At 38.3% G+C, this 17579-nt stretch overlaps 1 protein-coding gene and 1 long non-coding RNA gene across 3 annotated transcripts; one reads left to right on the top strand and one right to left on the bottom strand.

The window, feature by feature from the left end:
• Positions 1 to 285: 285 nt before the first annotated feature.
• Positions 286 to 2668, bottom strand: LOC117598261 (uncharacterized). Its single transcript, XR_004578954.2, has 3 exons — positions 2227 to 2668; positions 2093 to 2158; positions 286 to 1945 (listed from the first exon to the last, which is right to left on the bottom strand). It is a non-coding gene; the product is annotated as an uncharacterized LOC117598261 (long non-coding RNA).
• A 12-nt stretch (positions 2669 to 2680) lies between these two features.
• On the top strand, positions 2681 to 15487 carry skap2 (src kinase associated phosphoprotein 2). 2 transcript variants are annotated; one of them, XM_026940186.3, is made up of 13 exons: positions 2681 to 2819; positions 3294 to 3399; positions 3511 to 3536; positions 4279 to 4380; positions 6081 to 6161; positions 6251 to 6334; positions 6482 to 6606; positions 6740 to 6803; positions 6887 to 7003; positions 7281 to 7355; positions 9584 to 9696; positions 14914 to 15016; positions 15152 to 15487. In XM_026940186.3, exons 1-12 carry the CDS (start codon positions 2780 to 2782, stop codon positions 15004 to 15006), a joined length of 1026 nt encoding a protein of 341 aa, XP_026795987.1. In that variant the 5' UTR covers positions 2681 to 2779; the 3' UTR covers positions 15007 to 15016; positions 15152 to 15487. The 2 variants fall into 2 exon arrangements, with proteins under 2 accessions (XP_026795987.1, XP_026795985.1); XM_026940184.3 differs by having other exon boundaries at positions 9581 to 9696; positions 15152 to 15486.
• Positions 15488 to 17579: the final 2092 nt, after the last annotated feature.

Genomic DNA, 17579 nt, shown 5'->3' with positions numbered 1-17579 from the left:
CTCATGGCTGGATCAGGAAGTTGTTGCAAAGGACATGCAATTACATCAGATTAATATGAGTAATATGAGTTAACATGAGTTCATCATGAATGGGAGAGATGACTTTGTCTTATATATATATATATATATATATATGTATATATATATACACACACACACACACACACACACACACACACACACACACACACACACATATATATATATATATATATATATATATATATATATATATATATATGTACATGTATATGTGTGTGTGTGTGTGCAGAGAGAGAGGTCACAAGTAAGAAAAACAAAGCTACCCACAAGATTAAGTTAATTACCCATGTTTTTCTATACCCAAATCTGGAATTACACACACACACACATAATTTTCAGGAAAAAGCAGCTGGCAGCTTCATTGTGCCTTTGCATTCTATACTATTCACTCAACTGGTGTTTTGATGATGGAGAGCACTGTCTAACACGTCAGTCCATCGCTGTCTAACACGTCAGTCCATAATCTCCCACAGGTGTTCAACTGGGTTAAAATCTGGTTACTGTGAAGGCCTTAGTATATGATTTACATCATTTTCATACTCAACCAACCATTCTTGAGCCTTTGTGCCTTGTGTGGATGAGGACATTGTCATCCCGGAAGAGACCACTCCCATCAGGATAGAAATGTTTCATCGAAGGATAAAGTTGATCAGTCAGAATAATTTTGTGTTGATTTGCAGTGGCCCTTCTCTCAAAGGGGACAAGTGGAACACAGTAGCAAAATGGCCTATCTGTAGGTCTATCTATCTATCTATCTATCTATCCATCTATATGCTTTTTGCTGTAGTTGTACAGATATTATTTCCAAGGGGTGACACATTGCTGTATATATGCTGCAATACTACATGCCATCATATATTCCTATTCTAGTAGTAATACAATTTCATATGATTTTTGTCCTTCAAAAAGAACACTATTTTTTTAAATGATCAGTTTAAAATATAACATATTTTCAGGGATCTACTGTATGGGGAAATAATATCTGTACCAGCATAGCATAAAAGTCACAGTGTAACTACCTTCTCACACCGTGTAGTGCCAGGCAAGATATAAAATCCTGTGACGCCCACGAGAAATCTACCTGGTGTAATACTGCACACATAACAAATTTGTATACCACTCAGTCACATGTTCAGAAAAACAATATAAATATTTCCTTTTCCACAACTCAGCAAAACAAGCAGGAAAATATTTTATATAATCAAAACATCAATGTTGTTTATAACAATATTCCTGGAATACTACACACACACACACACACACACAAAACCCCACACATTCCTCCCCTGTAGGTTGGTGCCAGAAGCTAAGATGTGTGAACTGAGGTGAGTCCAGATCAAACAAGGCTGTCTGAGAGGAGATGAGATACGAATGTGCTGCCCTCTTCTTTTAAAGGTCAAAGGTCACTCCATCTCTCCTCTCCCCCTGTGTGCCGGATGGAGCTGTGGCCAGGTCAGCTGTAGTTCAAGCACTGCTGAGCAGTTTTTAAAAGAGATAGTGTACCGACTTTCAGTACGTATTGCACATGTAACATTCTACTGTAAATTCGAAGTCATTCCACATAGACAGACTGCCCAAATTAGCTATTATTTTGACTTCAGCTTGGAATAAGTTAGTTTGTGCTCTGATAGGATTCTCTTTAAAAGTATATGGCAGCAACACAAGTTTATATCCAAACCCATTCCCTCTGCTATCAGACTTTTCAGTGATGAATGAAACCTGATTGTTTCATGATGTTTGTTCCTTACAAAATGTACAGTATATGTTCACGAACAAAGTCAGACAGTAATTCAAATTGTTCTGCTTCCTGAGAGGTAGGGAGGGAATGAGAGCGCAGGAGATGGGGATGTGACACAATGCAGGTCTCCTGGCAGGTCATCAGAAGACTGTACACTGAAGTGATCTGTGTGAAAAAGTGCAGGACCAAGGAGTGGAGAGAATGAGAGAGAGAGAGAGAGAGAGAGAGAGAGAAAGAGAGAGAGAGAGAAGCATAATAGCTAATGTTGGATGGTTGTGTGTTTTGTGGAAGCCCTGCATCATCTTCACCTACTTCTCTTTTTGGAACAGCAGGCCCCTTCATCAGGTCTTCAGCTTTTTGATCAGGCACCTCATATTGCTGTAACACAAAATTTGTGAATATAACATGCAAAAACATGCTAATAATAATATGTGATAAAGTCTTACTAGGGTTGCCTGAGGGGTGGCCATGGTTCACGCTAGGGTCACCAAAGATCACTGACACTAAAGAAAAACAATATATTCTGCCAAATATTGATCATCATTTGTCACCATCACTAATCTTTACACAGTGATGAATTCATGAATGGATGAAACGCGTCCATGATAGCTACCAAACACCGAAATGAGCGCGTGCAGTCGTTCCACACTAAAAATATACATTCTCGGCACCTTTTTTCTTTTTTCACCCATAGATTCTACCCTACATATGGCTACTTCCGTGTTCCTCAAACAGATAACTTTCAAACTTCCGTGTTTCGAAGGCTACTGCGGCCGGAGTCGTTATAGTCATTGTCCTACCCGTATTCCTATGACCCCCCCCCCGCCTGCGTGTGGTAGGATTGGCTAACATTTCATACATGCAATCAGATCAAACGTACAGACTACCCGTGAGTATGACCTAATAGCCAATGGCAGGGCAGGAGGCGGGATTTGTCGGAATACGGGTGAAAAACTAAAAGTAAGGCTGACCGGAGAGTGAAGAGCGCACAGAGTCAGAATGAAGTCCATACCGGAGGATTTAACCACACTCGTCTCAGGTAGCAGATTGTCTCAATGAACGACAACAACATTTACAAATATAGTCATATTTCAAATCCTTTAATATCATAGCGGCACAGAAATATCACAGAAACATTGAGCTCTAGATTATTAGCTGCGGTTATTTGGCAGAAAAGAGGAAGTTGATGGACGATATGTGTTAGAGAACTGACAGAACACAAACCAGTGAATGAAAGTACATAAATTCATGAAATGGTCTATTTTCTATTTTAAAGATTTGTTGTTCCAACTTATAAGTGAACTGCTGTAGACACATAAGAGTAAAATGAATTTGTTATATTATTGTTTATTATTGTTTATTTGGTTGACTCTGAGAGTAGTGTACTTTCAGTTCTTCACTGACATTTGGATACACTTCCACAGACCTGCATAGATGTGAAGATATATTGTTTGATGATAAATAAGTAAGTAAAGTATATATTTAAATATATAAGGCTAATCTGGATTTTCAGATTTGGAAGCATTTCTGAACGAGGTTCTGAAAGGGGAAAATCTGAGCAAGAAGGCAAAGGAAAAAAGAGATGCTTTTATAAAAAGGATAAAGGAGGTCAAAGCCAGGTATGAAAGAATGTATTTGCTGTATGCCATGTCATATGGCTGTCCATAAAGAATTCCTTCACATATGTTTGCACTGTAGTCATTAAATGACAAAATGTGTCTTTTTTTCAGTTACCCTCAGGATTTCAAGGAAAAACGTAAGTTTTTAGATTGTATGTCTTTGTTCCTGATAGATGGAGGAGAGTTACATTCACATTACTGAAACAGGGAAGTCTACATTTAGCACACTACTGCAGCTTCTTCCTGGCATACAACACACTAAATATACTGCATATGCAGACTTTCAGACTCAGCGGAGGAAGCTGGCTGCACTGGTTTGTGCTCACAAAAAGAAATTTATATTCTAACATCTAACATCACCAAACCTGGCCTTTGAAATCTGATTGATTTTAGAGTATAATGATATATTTACTATTTTTACTATGTGAGCATTTTCTCCTATTTGTATGCCTGTAGACTGTAGGATGTTAAGCATATGACAAAGGCCACAAGCAGTTTCCCATTATGCCATTTGCACATATTTCCCTAAACAGGACATCATAGTGTCCTGAAATGTTCTTTTATTGTAAAGGCATGAAAAGGTTGGGGTAACAGGTGCACTATTCAATCTCATTTTGCATCTGGCTATCCAAAATTTATGCAAAGTAATGTGTCTTTTGTATGTCCATATGTTTTAGTTGATTGCCATTCTCTGTGCAGTGCCAGTTTAAGAAAATTAGTACTGTGTGCCTTTCAGGCATGACAACGAATCCTGATTGCAATCATGTAACTAAGTTTACATCTTGCTCATGTAATGTTAATAAAGAGACCTCAGTTTGCTGACATCCATTTGATGGGTTGATGATGTGGCAAATCAATGATGAAAACATTGTCATGTAGGAGATGAAGAGTGGGATGAGATTGAGGAAGCGGACAGCAACAATGATGGCAGTTCACTGCACTCTGAGCGCACGGATAGAGACGAGGAGCCGGCATATGATGGTAAGTGAAACAGGAATGGCCTTGTACACAAGTTGTAAGTGTAAGGGTAAACACTGTATTGCACAACTGTGACTCAAAAACTTACTTTAAGCACTTTTCTTTGTATGAGGCTATTGTTAGAAGCAGACTGGACTTTGGTGCACAGGTTACACTGCTGTGTTGGTATTAAGGCATTGTTCACCAACAGAAAATGATCCACTAATGTAAAACTAAAGACACAAGCTCTGTTTTGGTCAATATCACCTTTTCACACAATTAAACCTAGAGTGAAGAAGTGGACAAAGTTCTGTATTCCAGTATAATGCTTAATTATCTACACTGCCTGCTTGTGTCTCAACTAATGTTTCTCTGTCTTTTTTGGGAATTGCTGTAGATCAGTACATGAGTTGAAATGACTGTTTGAATGGTTGCTGTAGCCTAGCAACAGGCCCAGGAATGACTAAAAAGCACAGGCGGCAGAGACTAAGCGTTCCTTTGTCTTGGCACAAATGCTTTATGACATGGACCTCAGACAATGCCGCCCACAGCCAATGTCATTTCAGACTACCATTTTCATTGGGCACAGCGAAGAACATCCTATTGGATGAAGCTAAACCAAAGAAAACCTGTAAATCTCCCTCATTTCGAATCATGGTGCATATCTTGTCACATGAGCCGCGCATAAGCTCTGGCAGCACTGCAGATAGAAATTAATGTGTGTGAGTGTGGTTTCCCTGTGTCTATTTTAGGTATGTATGTTTGTGTTTGTGTTTGTCTCATGTTGTGCGGATGTGTGTTAGCGTTGTGAGAGTTTTTATTGCCTTGAAACATGGGGGTGTTTTATAGGCCCTTTTGCCCCCTGATAGCACAGCTGTTCCTGCACCCAGGAGAAAGTGCTCCGAGCCAACACTGCTTTTCAGGAATGAGATTAAGAAAACTTTGAGGTTAGACCTAGGGGTGGTTTATTTTTACTTGGTTCCATTTCAATCAAGGCATACCATCTTTTTTTTGATAAAATGACATGTTCAGTGAACATAAATGAAAGTGTTTTGGGAAATAGGGATGATCACAACTGACAAGAGTAGTCACATAAATAATGTGTATCACAAAGATGCTTTTCATTTGACAAGGGTTTTTTTTTGTTCTTGCAGAATGCAGTTTACATTCTCACATGTTACTTTTGATGTGGTATAGATGCAGCTACTGTAAGATTATCACAGAATTTTGCTCAAAAGTATCACCTTTATAACTGATGATCTGAAGAGACTCGTTGGAAAAATTAACCATGGATTTACATTTGGAAATAATAAAGTTATTCAGAAGGCTTTTTTCTTATTCATTGTCTGTATTTAGCATTTCCATGCCTCTTTGTCAACAGTAGTGATTGTGGTAAGGGATTTTTGACTTGAAGGAGGTCATTCATTCATCTGGACTCCCACTCTCATTCAGCCATGCAAATAGTGGAATATAAACAAATAGGTTAGGTGGGTTGTTCAGCTTTGCAATGCAAACAAGGGCTGCATATGCGGTGCATTCTGATGATCCTTGGATTGTAGAGTGTAGCCCTATGTAAACCAGTGTACATGATTGAGTAAACATAATTTCATTCTATTATTCATCTACAAAGCTTGATAACAGCTACATGACTTTGCCGGGTTCAGTGATAGGCTATGAGGCTAGTACAAACTGTATTCTAAGCCCTGTATACTGGGTTTCTTCAGGAATTCAGCATGCCCCTCCAGTAGCAGCTCAAGATCTTCAAGCCGTGTTCAAGAGTGGTTATCTGGAAAAACGAAGAAAAGGTGGGCAGCCCTTCACACCTTCTAAACAGATGTATTTTAGATTGTGTTTTTTAACATACCGTAACCTGTAAACATGTGTCTTCTGGCAGATCACAGCTTCTTTGGCACAGAGTGGCAAAAGAGATGGTGTGCTCTGAGCAACCACACATTCTATTATTATGGCAGTGAGAAAGGTATGATCATTTCTATTCCTAATGGGTTCCTGTGTATTTCAATTGGTAAAGCACAGAGAATTAAATTTGGATTGTTTAATGGACTGTGGACCTAGTATGAACATTTACATGCTTATCAAACATCATAATTCTGATAAATCTCATCAGATAAACAGCAGAAGGGAGAGTTTAATATCAGTGGTTACACTGTCAAAATGAACAACAATTTGCGCAAAGATTCCAAGAAAGACTGCTGCTTTGAAATATCTGCTCCTGACAAGCGTGTTTATCAGGTAAATGTTATCATCAATGTTCTATTCATATCAAATTCTCTATACTTCTGTAAACACTGAAATATACACTTATCTAAACTGTATTTGGGGCTACGATGACAGCTAATTCTTACCTCCCTCTTTCTCTTTCTAGTTCTGTGCCTCCTCACAGAAAGAGGCAGAGGAATGGGTAGAGCAGATTAGCTTTGTGATAAAAGGTGGGAGTGTTTTTTTTTAAATTATTGTTTGGTGTTTGCTATCACAGTACATTGTGAACTAACATTACTGCACTCATACACAGACATGGAAGGCGTCATTCCTTTGGAGGAGGAACAGGACACCTATGATGACTGCTTACCTTTGAATGCAGCATCCATGCCTGCACCCATTGATGACGATATCTATGAGGAGCTTCCTGGTTTGGCATCTTAATCTAATATAAACCCTAAAGTTAAAACCTAACACTGTCATGTATAATGTTTCAAGACTATGAACCCATAATGAAATTTAAGGACTACTTCAATTTTGAATACTTTTTGAGGTTCGGAATATAAGATACAAATTACCTCCATAGATCCCCTTAGCATATTTCTTATGCCAAATGAAAGACTTAAGGGAAAAAAAACTTAGCCTCTTCAATTAACTAATTTCTTTTATTTAACTTGTGTTTCTTTACTTACCCTTTTCTGTCTCAGAGGAGGACATGCCTCCCACTAATAAACCAGCACCGGAGCCAGTCAGCAAACCCCCTGTAGCACTTCCAGTGACAGGTAATTGCACTGAGGGCACCAGGCCTCTTCATACTCTTTCTGCCCTGTAAATCTTCACTTCTCTGCTGACTCTGTGCTGACCAGCAGAAGAGCCCTGGCCCTTGCCTTCTCTCCTGTGATTCTGGGGATTTTAATACAATGATGCATTAAAAGTTAGAGAGAGATATTGGGAAAGGTTGATGGATGAGTGCTGGTTCTGCAAAAGAGAGACAGAACCAAAGGATGAGTGTTTGAGTTGGTTGAGGGAAATTTTTAGGGGACAAGTGAAAAAAGGTCAATCAGAATAAAGATGGATGGATAGATGGATGAAGAGTTACAAGAATCAGAGAGAGGAAGACACAAAAGGTATTTTAGGTTCAACCATACTGGACTGTTATAAGCACTGTAAATGTGTTCACTTAAACTCTTCACCTGTACAGGTTTGCAGAGCTGCACATTTTCTCTCTCTCTCTCTCTCTCTCACTCGTGCTCTCTCTCTCTTTACATTTACATACTAGTATACTTTATTTGCATTTACATTTACCATTTCATGTACTCATTTGGCAGACACTCTTATCCAAAGTCATTTACATGTGAGGTAAAATATAATGCAACAATATAGTTGTTAAAGGAGCTGACTGTATCACAATTGCTGCATGTTTTCACCAACAGAGCAGAAATAAGGACAAGATACAGTAGTTTTTAGAAGAATCTAAAAGGTCTCAGTTAAGCATGTAGCAAGTGACAGTATTCAGATGTGCTAGTCCACATGCACAAAAACTTAGGAATTACAAAGGACTAGTAATAGTCTGCATAGTCTGAGGAGGCTCCGCTACAAGTGTCTGTAGTTTTGTTAGATCTTACAAGAAATGTAAAAGGTTAAAAAAAAAAAAAAGCTAAAATAAACTTATGCAGCATAGTTATATGTTTCAATCTCAAAATCTCACTTTGTATTGCTCATTTTCAGAGAGTACCCATAATTCTGGAGTTGACTAATCATAAAATCATACTAATAAACTTTGAAGTTGTTTCATATTCACTGTGTTACCTGAAATATATGTAGTTCTTGGGAGCACTGTGTTGTGCTGTGGGACTGTTTTGATTTATGTGTGGTTTATGAAGGGTTTTGTGTCCCTGCTTGAGTGCAGTGTGTGCCCTGGTGAGTTTTGGCCACTGGGCAGGATTTGGTAGGCACTGGCAGGAAGTGGAGTGGAGAGGCTGCCAGCGGCGCTGTGGCCCTCCCCGGCCCTCTGCTCTCAGCTCACAGCACAGGAAGTCCTGCTGACAAGAGCCATGGCTCAGGCAGGATCTCATGACAGATGCTTAGGAAAAGGGGCCAGCAGTAGAGACAAGCATGGTGTGGGTAAAACAAAAGCTATAGCCGTAAACCCTTTATGTTGGGATAAATATGAATTCACATTAATCAGTTTGATATGGCTCAGAATATGGCAGCAAGATGCATAATCTAAAACTTGGGGATCAATTTGGATTTTTAATATATTTTTAATAATAATTTTAATATTATTATATCAGGGCATCATGGCACCAATGTGCACATGAATACTGTATGTTAACTCTCTTTCAAAACACAAACTGAAGATAATTGTCTTCCTTGACATGATTTGATATGAAAGGAAATACTTCACTCTTGTTGCTGAATGAACTGTGATCTCTGTTATTCTATAATTGTTGTGTTTTTGCTCTGAGATAATTACTAACATTTAAGGTCATTCCTAAATTCCTCAAAAAAAAAAAAATTGTTGTAGTAGATGACCTAATACCTCTGGAAAATGTTATTTTGGATCTGGGAATCCTCTGCTTGGCAGACTTTTCCTTACTGCAGACACAACAGCTAATTATTAGGCCCTGTATAAGTTAGGTCAGGTGTGTCAGCAGTAAGGAAAACCTCTAACTGTGCGGGGTTGCAAGTCCCCAGGACAAGAATTAAGAGCCCTGCTTTGGACCCTTATTTAGGCTATTTGTGCTCTCTGCTGCCCACTGCTGGTCTCTTGATGTGATGGAAAAATGGAGTAACAATGCAGCTGCACATATTCTTCCTGAATTGTATCTTCTGTAGTAGTAAACTGAGCTAAATTAGAATTCATAAACCACCTATATTTAAACAAAAATCAGTGATTGTGACAGTGTACCAGCTTATATTGAAAATGAATCATCTGCATTAGAGCTGATATTTATCCTCCAACATGCCTGATACTCTGTAAAAGTTCTTCCTTTTTTTCACACAGCAGTAAATAAGAGCACAGACTACAAGAACTACTTCCAGGGTTTGTGGGACTGCACTGGAGACCTACCTGATGAACTGTCCTTCAAGAGAGGAGACAGCATCTACATCCTCAGCAAGGTATGAGAACAACTGGAATATTCAGGAGACTTTAAACTTTATACTCCAGATTCAGAATAGCACATGAGACTTCATGAACTTGTGTTGTAGTGTACAAATAGCTAATAGATTTGCACACACAGGGTTTAGTAAGTGGTAATGTCTGTGTAGCATTTGATGATGTGATGATAGTGACTGTTAACAGGTCAACAGTGCTTCCTGTCAGTGGCAGTATTGTACTCTGAATGTTAAACTGAGATGAACCTTCTCTTGGAGTGCAGTGATGGGATTAGTCTTGTCACTCAGGAAACTGTTTTAGTGATTTTGGCCCGGGGCGTCGTGTGACCTGGCAGCCCTCAGCATTCTGCCACCTCCACTTCATCCTTATCCACAAGAGTGTGTGTGTGTTTCAACAGAGTCCTTCTGGGAGGCTTGATGCCATGTTTGGTTAGGTCTGCCATCCGCTTACCGTCAGCATGGCTCTGTCACTCCTTGTAACTGTTTATGCCTTTAATGCCAGTTTGTGTTCTGTGGAAGCTCTGAATCCAACTCAGAGATTTGCACCAGGTGTGCTGGAGAATAAGTTCCTGTACCTGTCAACTGGGATGTGCAGGCCAGCTGTGAAGAGCCAAGCTTTGAAGTTTGTACCTAGCTAAAAGAATTAGCTAGATAAACCATCAGGTTAATTTAAGACAGGGTTGGCTTTTTCTGTTCCTGGAAATGTGGCCCTTCTGGCTTTAAAAGCTTGGACTGACATTTTCATATCATATTTTATCATATTTTTTCCTTAATTAGACTTGATCATGGATACACTGGTCTTTTTGTCTTCATATCTCCTGAGAACACATAAAAATAAACGTAACAACTTGGACTGATATGTTCATTGGCTACTGTAAATTGCCCCTAGGTGGGAATGAGTGTGTGAATGTATGTGTGCATGGTACCTTGAGATGGACTGGTGTCCCATTAATGGAATTCTCCCACCTTGCACCCAGTATTCCAGGGGTAGGCTACCACAACTCTGACCAGGTTAAAGTGCTTACTGAAGAAAAATGAATGAACTTGGACTGATTTCTAATTTATTGTCTTTTAGCAATGGGTGAACAAACCTGGGAAAAAATACTTAATGTGAAATGCTGAATGTTTCTTAAATTCATTTACAATGTCAAATGCAGGACAGTTCCAGAAACATCAGCCGAATCAGGGGCAACACTGTGCATTTTTTAGAACAAGTCTGCCACCTGGTGGCTTTAAATGGTATTGAGCTATTTCACCAAACTGAGAAAGTTCAGGAATACATTTAGTAATTTTAGTCATTTTCAACACAACAATAATGTTTTATTTAACACAGAAGATATATAATAGGCTGTGATGATACACATAATTTTTTAGTTATTGTAATATTAATGTAGATTGAATATTTATAATATAGGCCTGAAGGCATTTGTATTTCCATTAATACACCATTTTATAATAACACAAATGTTATTATTTGCTGGCTGTTGCTGTGGTTTGTTAGTACTGTTTTTATTTTAGTGTCTGTGTGTGCTTGTTGCTTTGGCTCTTTGTACTGAAGACCCTTCCCCCTCTTCTCCAGCCGCAGTGACCATAAAGCTGGTTGGGTTTTAGTGTCCAGCTGCGGCTTATGGCCAATTCAGTGCAGTCTGGAGAGCAGACTAGTGGGGCTATTAGTGTCCAGGCTCCTTCCCCTTGGCCATGCAGCAGCTGCAGGACTTCCCCTGCCCCCTTCCTCACTATTGCCCAGGCAGACCCAAAGCCACTCTTAAAGGGTATTGACCATCAGACCAGGGGGAGGTGTCAGGGCCCTAAATCTCTCTCTCTCTCTCTCTCTCTCTCTCTCTCTCTCTCTCTCTCTCTCTCACACACACACACACACACACACACACACACACACACACACACACACACACGTCTTTTCAAAGCTAGACCAAAGTAAGTTTGATGACCAGTTATGTTGCACAGTATGTCAGTCTCTACAGGGTGCATATTTTAACAGTAATCATTGTAAAGCCATCTCTTAAATGATTTGAATAAAAATTAAATATACACAGTATACATGAAAGCTTTAGACATTCTTTATATTTAAACAGTTGGAAATTATTCTGTGAATGGTGTTCACCTTATTGGCAGCACACTGTGCATTGTCCAATTCTTGACCTTTTTATAGGGTTTGCTGAAGCACTGTAAATCTCCCTCTGTGATATGAATTTTAAGCATTTTGTTAATATTTTCTTATCCTATTCTACTTATATATGCATGCACATACCATGCATTAGCTAATGAGGTTCCATCCATGCTTAAATCACTTGGTACTATGAATTAGACATTAGCCACAGACCCATATGCATTAAGCAAATCATGTGGTCCAGGCTCATACATGTTCCATGAGCTGCAAAACAATGGAGCCGCTCCATGCACTTGCAATAAGCCATAGTCCCATTAGAGTTAGTTCCTACTGAAATAACAATTCAGCTTTAGCAAGCATCTTGGTGTGTGTGTGTGTGTGGTGGCATCTGTGTGCATTTGTCTGAAGTTGTTTTCACAGAGTGTGAGGTCTTTTCCTTTTGCTGTTTCACATGTCACACATGCCTGCTAATCTGTGAGTGTGGCCATTCCTGCACACACAAACACTCTCTGACACCATGCGAGCCTTGATCAGTAGGTCGGCCTACGGCACCAGGCAATACCCCTGTAAATGAAGTGTGGCTGTTTCAAAGGACAGCAACAGGAAGCATACCTTTCACATGGTGGACATTTACTTTCTTAGCCAACTCGCACAACCTGGACAACTGTTGTGCTGTTATGTATATGACAGTCTGTATAAAGTTTGCCTCATGCCCTTGAGATAACATTTAACAGTTAACAAACCTAAAAAATTGTTTAGGACACACTTCAGACGTGATTTTAATATCACAAATATGATTAAAAAAAGAGCAGCTTATTAGGTATTGCTTCTCTCATGTTCTTTTCTGCTATTTATACACCCTTGTTTTATGCTCATAAAGAAAGGAGAACACAGGTCTAGACTGTTGTGGGCCACTGTCTGTTTCTCCATTACAGTTTATATCTGTGGGAGCTGTCAGCAGCAGCATTAAGTTGCCTGGAGTTTTATAGGTCGATATGTGCTCATATGCACTAAGAGCTTGGCTATCTAGAAGCAGACATTTTACATCTGCCCCTACTGCACACCCGGAATCACTTAAGTTCCTGTGGGTCAAGTGGAGGACCGCAAAAAGTTCATATTTAACTTCTGCACTGCTATGATACAAACCACATCTCTTGTTTCGTTCCACGTGGAGAGACGTTGTCTCTTGCAATGAACCAGTGAAAGAGGAAGGATGGATGGAGGGTATCTGGTCTGCTCTGTGGAGATCAAAGCCTGGTGTGTCAGAGAGAAGAGAGGCTATAAAAGTCACTCCACACCATGAAGAATCGGCTGCTGTAGGATGGAGTATGCTAGATAGAGATGTTTGAGGCCAGACCAGTTTTAGCTCTTGTAAGGCTGGATTTTTCGATTTAAACCTGGTTATGGATATTCTGTTACTGGACATTCTGCTTTAAAAACCTTAAATAGTGAACACGGAAGGGGGAGAAGGCACATTTGAGCTCCAAACATGTACAAACTTTCTGGATTAGACCTTTATTTTTACTAAATCTGAAATGGAAGTTTGTAAGTATTGGAAATGGAAAACATGTTTTGCATCTTTTAACCTCACAGACATTTAGGATCTGAAGAATTGGAAAAAAAGATAATAGGCCAAAAATTGGCAAGCCCACCCACTGTGTTATTTTCCATTGTTCTCTCTGATCAACTGTTTAAATGATTCAAAGCAAAGTTCATCCAAATATAATTTATTCTACATGGTGTCCCAAAAGTCTCCATACACAGGGGAACTTAACACTTTTTAGCAAAACATTATTTACAAAACATTCTCTACATGATTGCCATTTCTACGTCAACACACATGGAGTTGTCTCTCCCAGCTTGCCATGTTTCCTGTAAAAGTCCATCGCAACCTTGGGACAGCTTCCCGATCCAGCCATGAGAATGATTTCAATATTTTCTTTTTTTTTTGTAAAAAAAAAAAATAATAAAAAAATATATATATATATATATATATATATATATATATATATATATATATATATATATATAAACTAAGTATGAAAATTTTGGAAGACCTTTTGCTAAAAAGTATTAATTTCCCCTGTGGAGACTTTTGGAACACTCTGTATTAATCTCTTTATTTCTGTGGAACATTTAATTTTTAATTGCTTGTAAGTGGTTTTCTTTCCATTTCAAGAACTCACTGGCAGAGAACAAACATGAGCTGCTCTGCCCTGAGAATGTTTGTTGTCTACTATGGAAAACCCCAAACACCCCAAATCCCCCTTGTGGCAGACATTTATGAATGACATTTGGAGATGTACCAGTGCCTATGACTTAAGTCTTTTACATAATTGATTATAATCTGTTCTCGGTGTTGTGTTATTGCGTGTTTAGGATGTGCAAATGCGCGCTCTGTCACAAACAGATTGGTTCACTCCATATATCCTGACCATTTAAACATAATATAACCTTCTCTATGCATCCACTATACTGGCTGCAAAGTCCCTGACAGTCTGTATTTAATGCAATTGATACTGAGCAGCAACCCCAAAGATTCATGTCCAAGCCTTCACACATAGGTCAGACTACCTCAGTAGTAAGGCAGAGCTGGTCCTCCATTCCTCTTCCCTTAGATCCTCCACTTCATCTACTGCTATTTCACTTCTTTTTTGGCACTGAACATTTCTGACATCATTTCTTTCTGCCTCACTGTTCTTTGTCAGGCAGCAATACATTTGTCAGAAAATTGGGCTTATGATGTCAGCCTACAATCTGTTTTAACAGCGTCCATGTTGTTACTGGAAGATCAAGTTTCTCCTCAAATCCGGAAATATGCACAAAAAATATAATCATGCTGTTAGTGATGCATCTGTAAGAATTGTCTTGTAAAGATGGAACTGGGGCATTAGGATGACAGGAGAAGAGACAGAAATTTGAGGTGAATAAAGCTGTGAACTCTAAAAATTGACAGCTGCTTACCTTCTGACTACTTTAAGGTTTGCCCTTGTCTTGTGTCACAGCACTGATGGTTGAAGCGTTAATGAAGATGTGGAAACTGGCATCAGTCAGGTGAAGTGATTGGAATTTTTTTGTGTTCTCTCCCTCAGGAGTACGATACTTTTGGCTGGTGGGTTGGGGAGATGAAAGGTGTCATTGGCATAGTGCCTAAAAGCTACTTGACAGAGCTTTACATTCTGTAAAGGCCTTAAAGTAAGTATGTGACAGGAGGACTTGTGTTAGTCGCAGCATTACTACCTTTGTCCTTCAGTACTGAAAACATTTCAGCTTTCTCCCATTTTACCACCACCAGTTTGTATTATAACTCTTTCTTTGTGTTATTTATAGGGTCATCTGAAGTTCCTTTAACTCTGCCTCCTTGAGGTAATGCATTTCGCATTAATTCCAGTCTTTTTCTTGCCAGGATGATGGATGGTTACTATTTCTGTCAGGTGTAAAGTGTACCGCAAAAGACAAATATGTTTAAAATATGTGTATGTGAAAAATGTTTGCTTAAAATTGTTGCTCTCTAAGTTAATTAAATGCAGTGTATTAAAAAGTGGAAAAAGACAAGTTTAATTGTTTGAATTATGAATGATGTGTGAATTACGATTGTTGAAAATTATGCTTGTTAAGTTATATTATAAAAATGTAGTGTTATATAAAATAACGAGCTCTAAAAATAAAGCTTGTGAAATATAAAAAGTATTTTTCTTTGATCTATTTATTTGAGGTAGATTTTGAGATCACATCTCTGAGCAGTGAATGATTCAATTGCAGCCACCAGGTGGCAGGAGTGACTTAGTATTTGGTATCTCGTGTCTCAGTGAGGTTGTCTATTTCTAATGCAGGAAATCAAATTTTAGCAAAACCATCTTACCATTCTCCAGTAGCTTTTTTGTAATGTACTAACATTGACACACAAGAAAGAAAGGATTTGACCTTTTTATGCTCAGACATACAAACAAATCAAAAAGCAGTTATTTAGCTCCGGGATTGATTGTCTCATGTTTGGCATATTGGATTGTATCTTCATGGTTCATGTGCACTACTGCACTGACATACACAGAACGTCTGGCCACTGAAGTGAAAAACTTAATTAAAAACATGAGTCAGACCATTACCTACTCAGAACGCTCCCAAATGAGTTGTTTCTATTAGCATATTGAAGCATTCAGCCAGGCTTCACACAGTAAATAGTGAAGACATTTTTTATAATTTGCTGATTACACAATGCTGCAAAGTGTACTAATGCAGACTCATTGTGCCAGCCCTACGTAATCAGCATAGCAATGATCCCTCCATGACCACTGCAATCTGCGGTTCAGCAACAGTAAGTAAACAAGTTGGTCCCTGTAGAAGTATCCATTTGAATCTTATTTTCCAACCTTAAAGCTGTATCTTTGTGGCACAGTCCAGATGGTGTTTACATGAGGTGTTCCTCTTTTTCCTTCAGATGATGTCTGGGTGATTCATAAACTTCACCATTAGCTTATAAAACTCATCAAGCAGGATTTGGCATTTTACAATTCTTCCATATAAATAAACATATATAAAAGAGAATATAAATTGAATTTACCAGACCTGTCAGCTTAAGGCAATAGAGAAAAGAAGTATATTGGATCAGTTCCACTTTGACTATATAATACCTCTCTGAATCTATAATCATGTTTGTTTGGATATAAAGGGGAAATGTGAAATCCCAGATCCTTTTCATAGTCATTGTCTAAGCACTGCTGGGTTTTGCTGCAAAAATAAGAAGCAAGTGTGACAGTCAAAGTCTCCAGAAGAACTGTGGCTGGTTCTGCAAGATTTTTTTTAAAGCGAAGGATCATCACACCAAATATTGACTTTGTTTAATTTATTACTGTTTACTGCTCTTTATAGTATTTTTTTAAAATGTAGAAACATTTAATTTAAATTTTTTTTGAAGGCATCTTTGCTCTAAAGCATTTCCTTGCATGTGCCTAAGACTTTTGCCCAGTACTGTGTGTGTGTGTGTATGTGTGTGTATGTGTGTGTGTGTGTGTGTGTGTGTGTGTGTATTTATTTATTTATTTATTTATTTATTTATTTATTTATTTATTAAATGGATGATTTATTCTGAGTTATCAGTGCATATAGAACAAAATTCTGAAATATTGAAACAAACAAACAAAAAAAAAAACAAAAGTAATAAATTCCGATCAGATTATTTAAATCAAAAATTTATTTATATACTTTCTGCACATTTGACTGAGGTGAAAAGTGAAAAATTACAGAATCCAACCTATGTTTGTATTTAATTAATGGGCATTTATGTTTTATTGCCTCAGAATATAGCGCTTCATGTGTTCACAGTACTTTGTGGAATGTGGTATCAGTAAGTAGATTCACTAGGACAAATTCATCAAAAAAACTACATAAATCCTGTGAATCATTCACATTATCAGTGTTCCAGTATTTTCCTTTCTAATGCTTTGCCAGGCCTGTTCTGAAGCCAGTTTATGACTTACTGGCCTCTTTTTCAGCATGTAAAATGTATGCATAATTTAAATCAGGACATTTTACTCGGTATAAAACATATCCCATTTTTCTTTAATGAACTCTGTGGTTGGCTTGGCAGCATGCTTTGTATTACCACCAAGTCTGGAAGCATTTTCTTTCCAGACTTCTGAAGATGGTGTTCTTTTGTCTTCCTTACTTACGTCATTGATGATCGTACTGCATACAGTATGTTTTACTAATTTAGTAACAAGCTCAAAACCTTTCCATTACTTTGAAAGGCTAAAAGTCT

The sequence above is a fragment of the Pangasianodon hypophthalmus genome, chromosome 1 (genome assembly GCF_027358585.1).
Source record: "Pangasianodon hypophthalmus isolate fPanHyp1 chromosome 1, fPanHyp1.pri, whole genome shotgun sequence".
Classification (NCBI taxonomy): Eukaryota; Metazoa; Chordata; class Actinopteri; order Siluriformes; family Pangasiidae; genus Pangasianodon; species Pangasianodon hypophthalmus.
The sequence above is the reverse complement of the archived record's forward strand: the minus strand, read 5'-3'. Positions and strand labels throughout refer to the sequence as shown.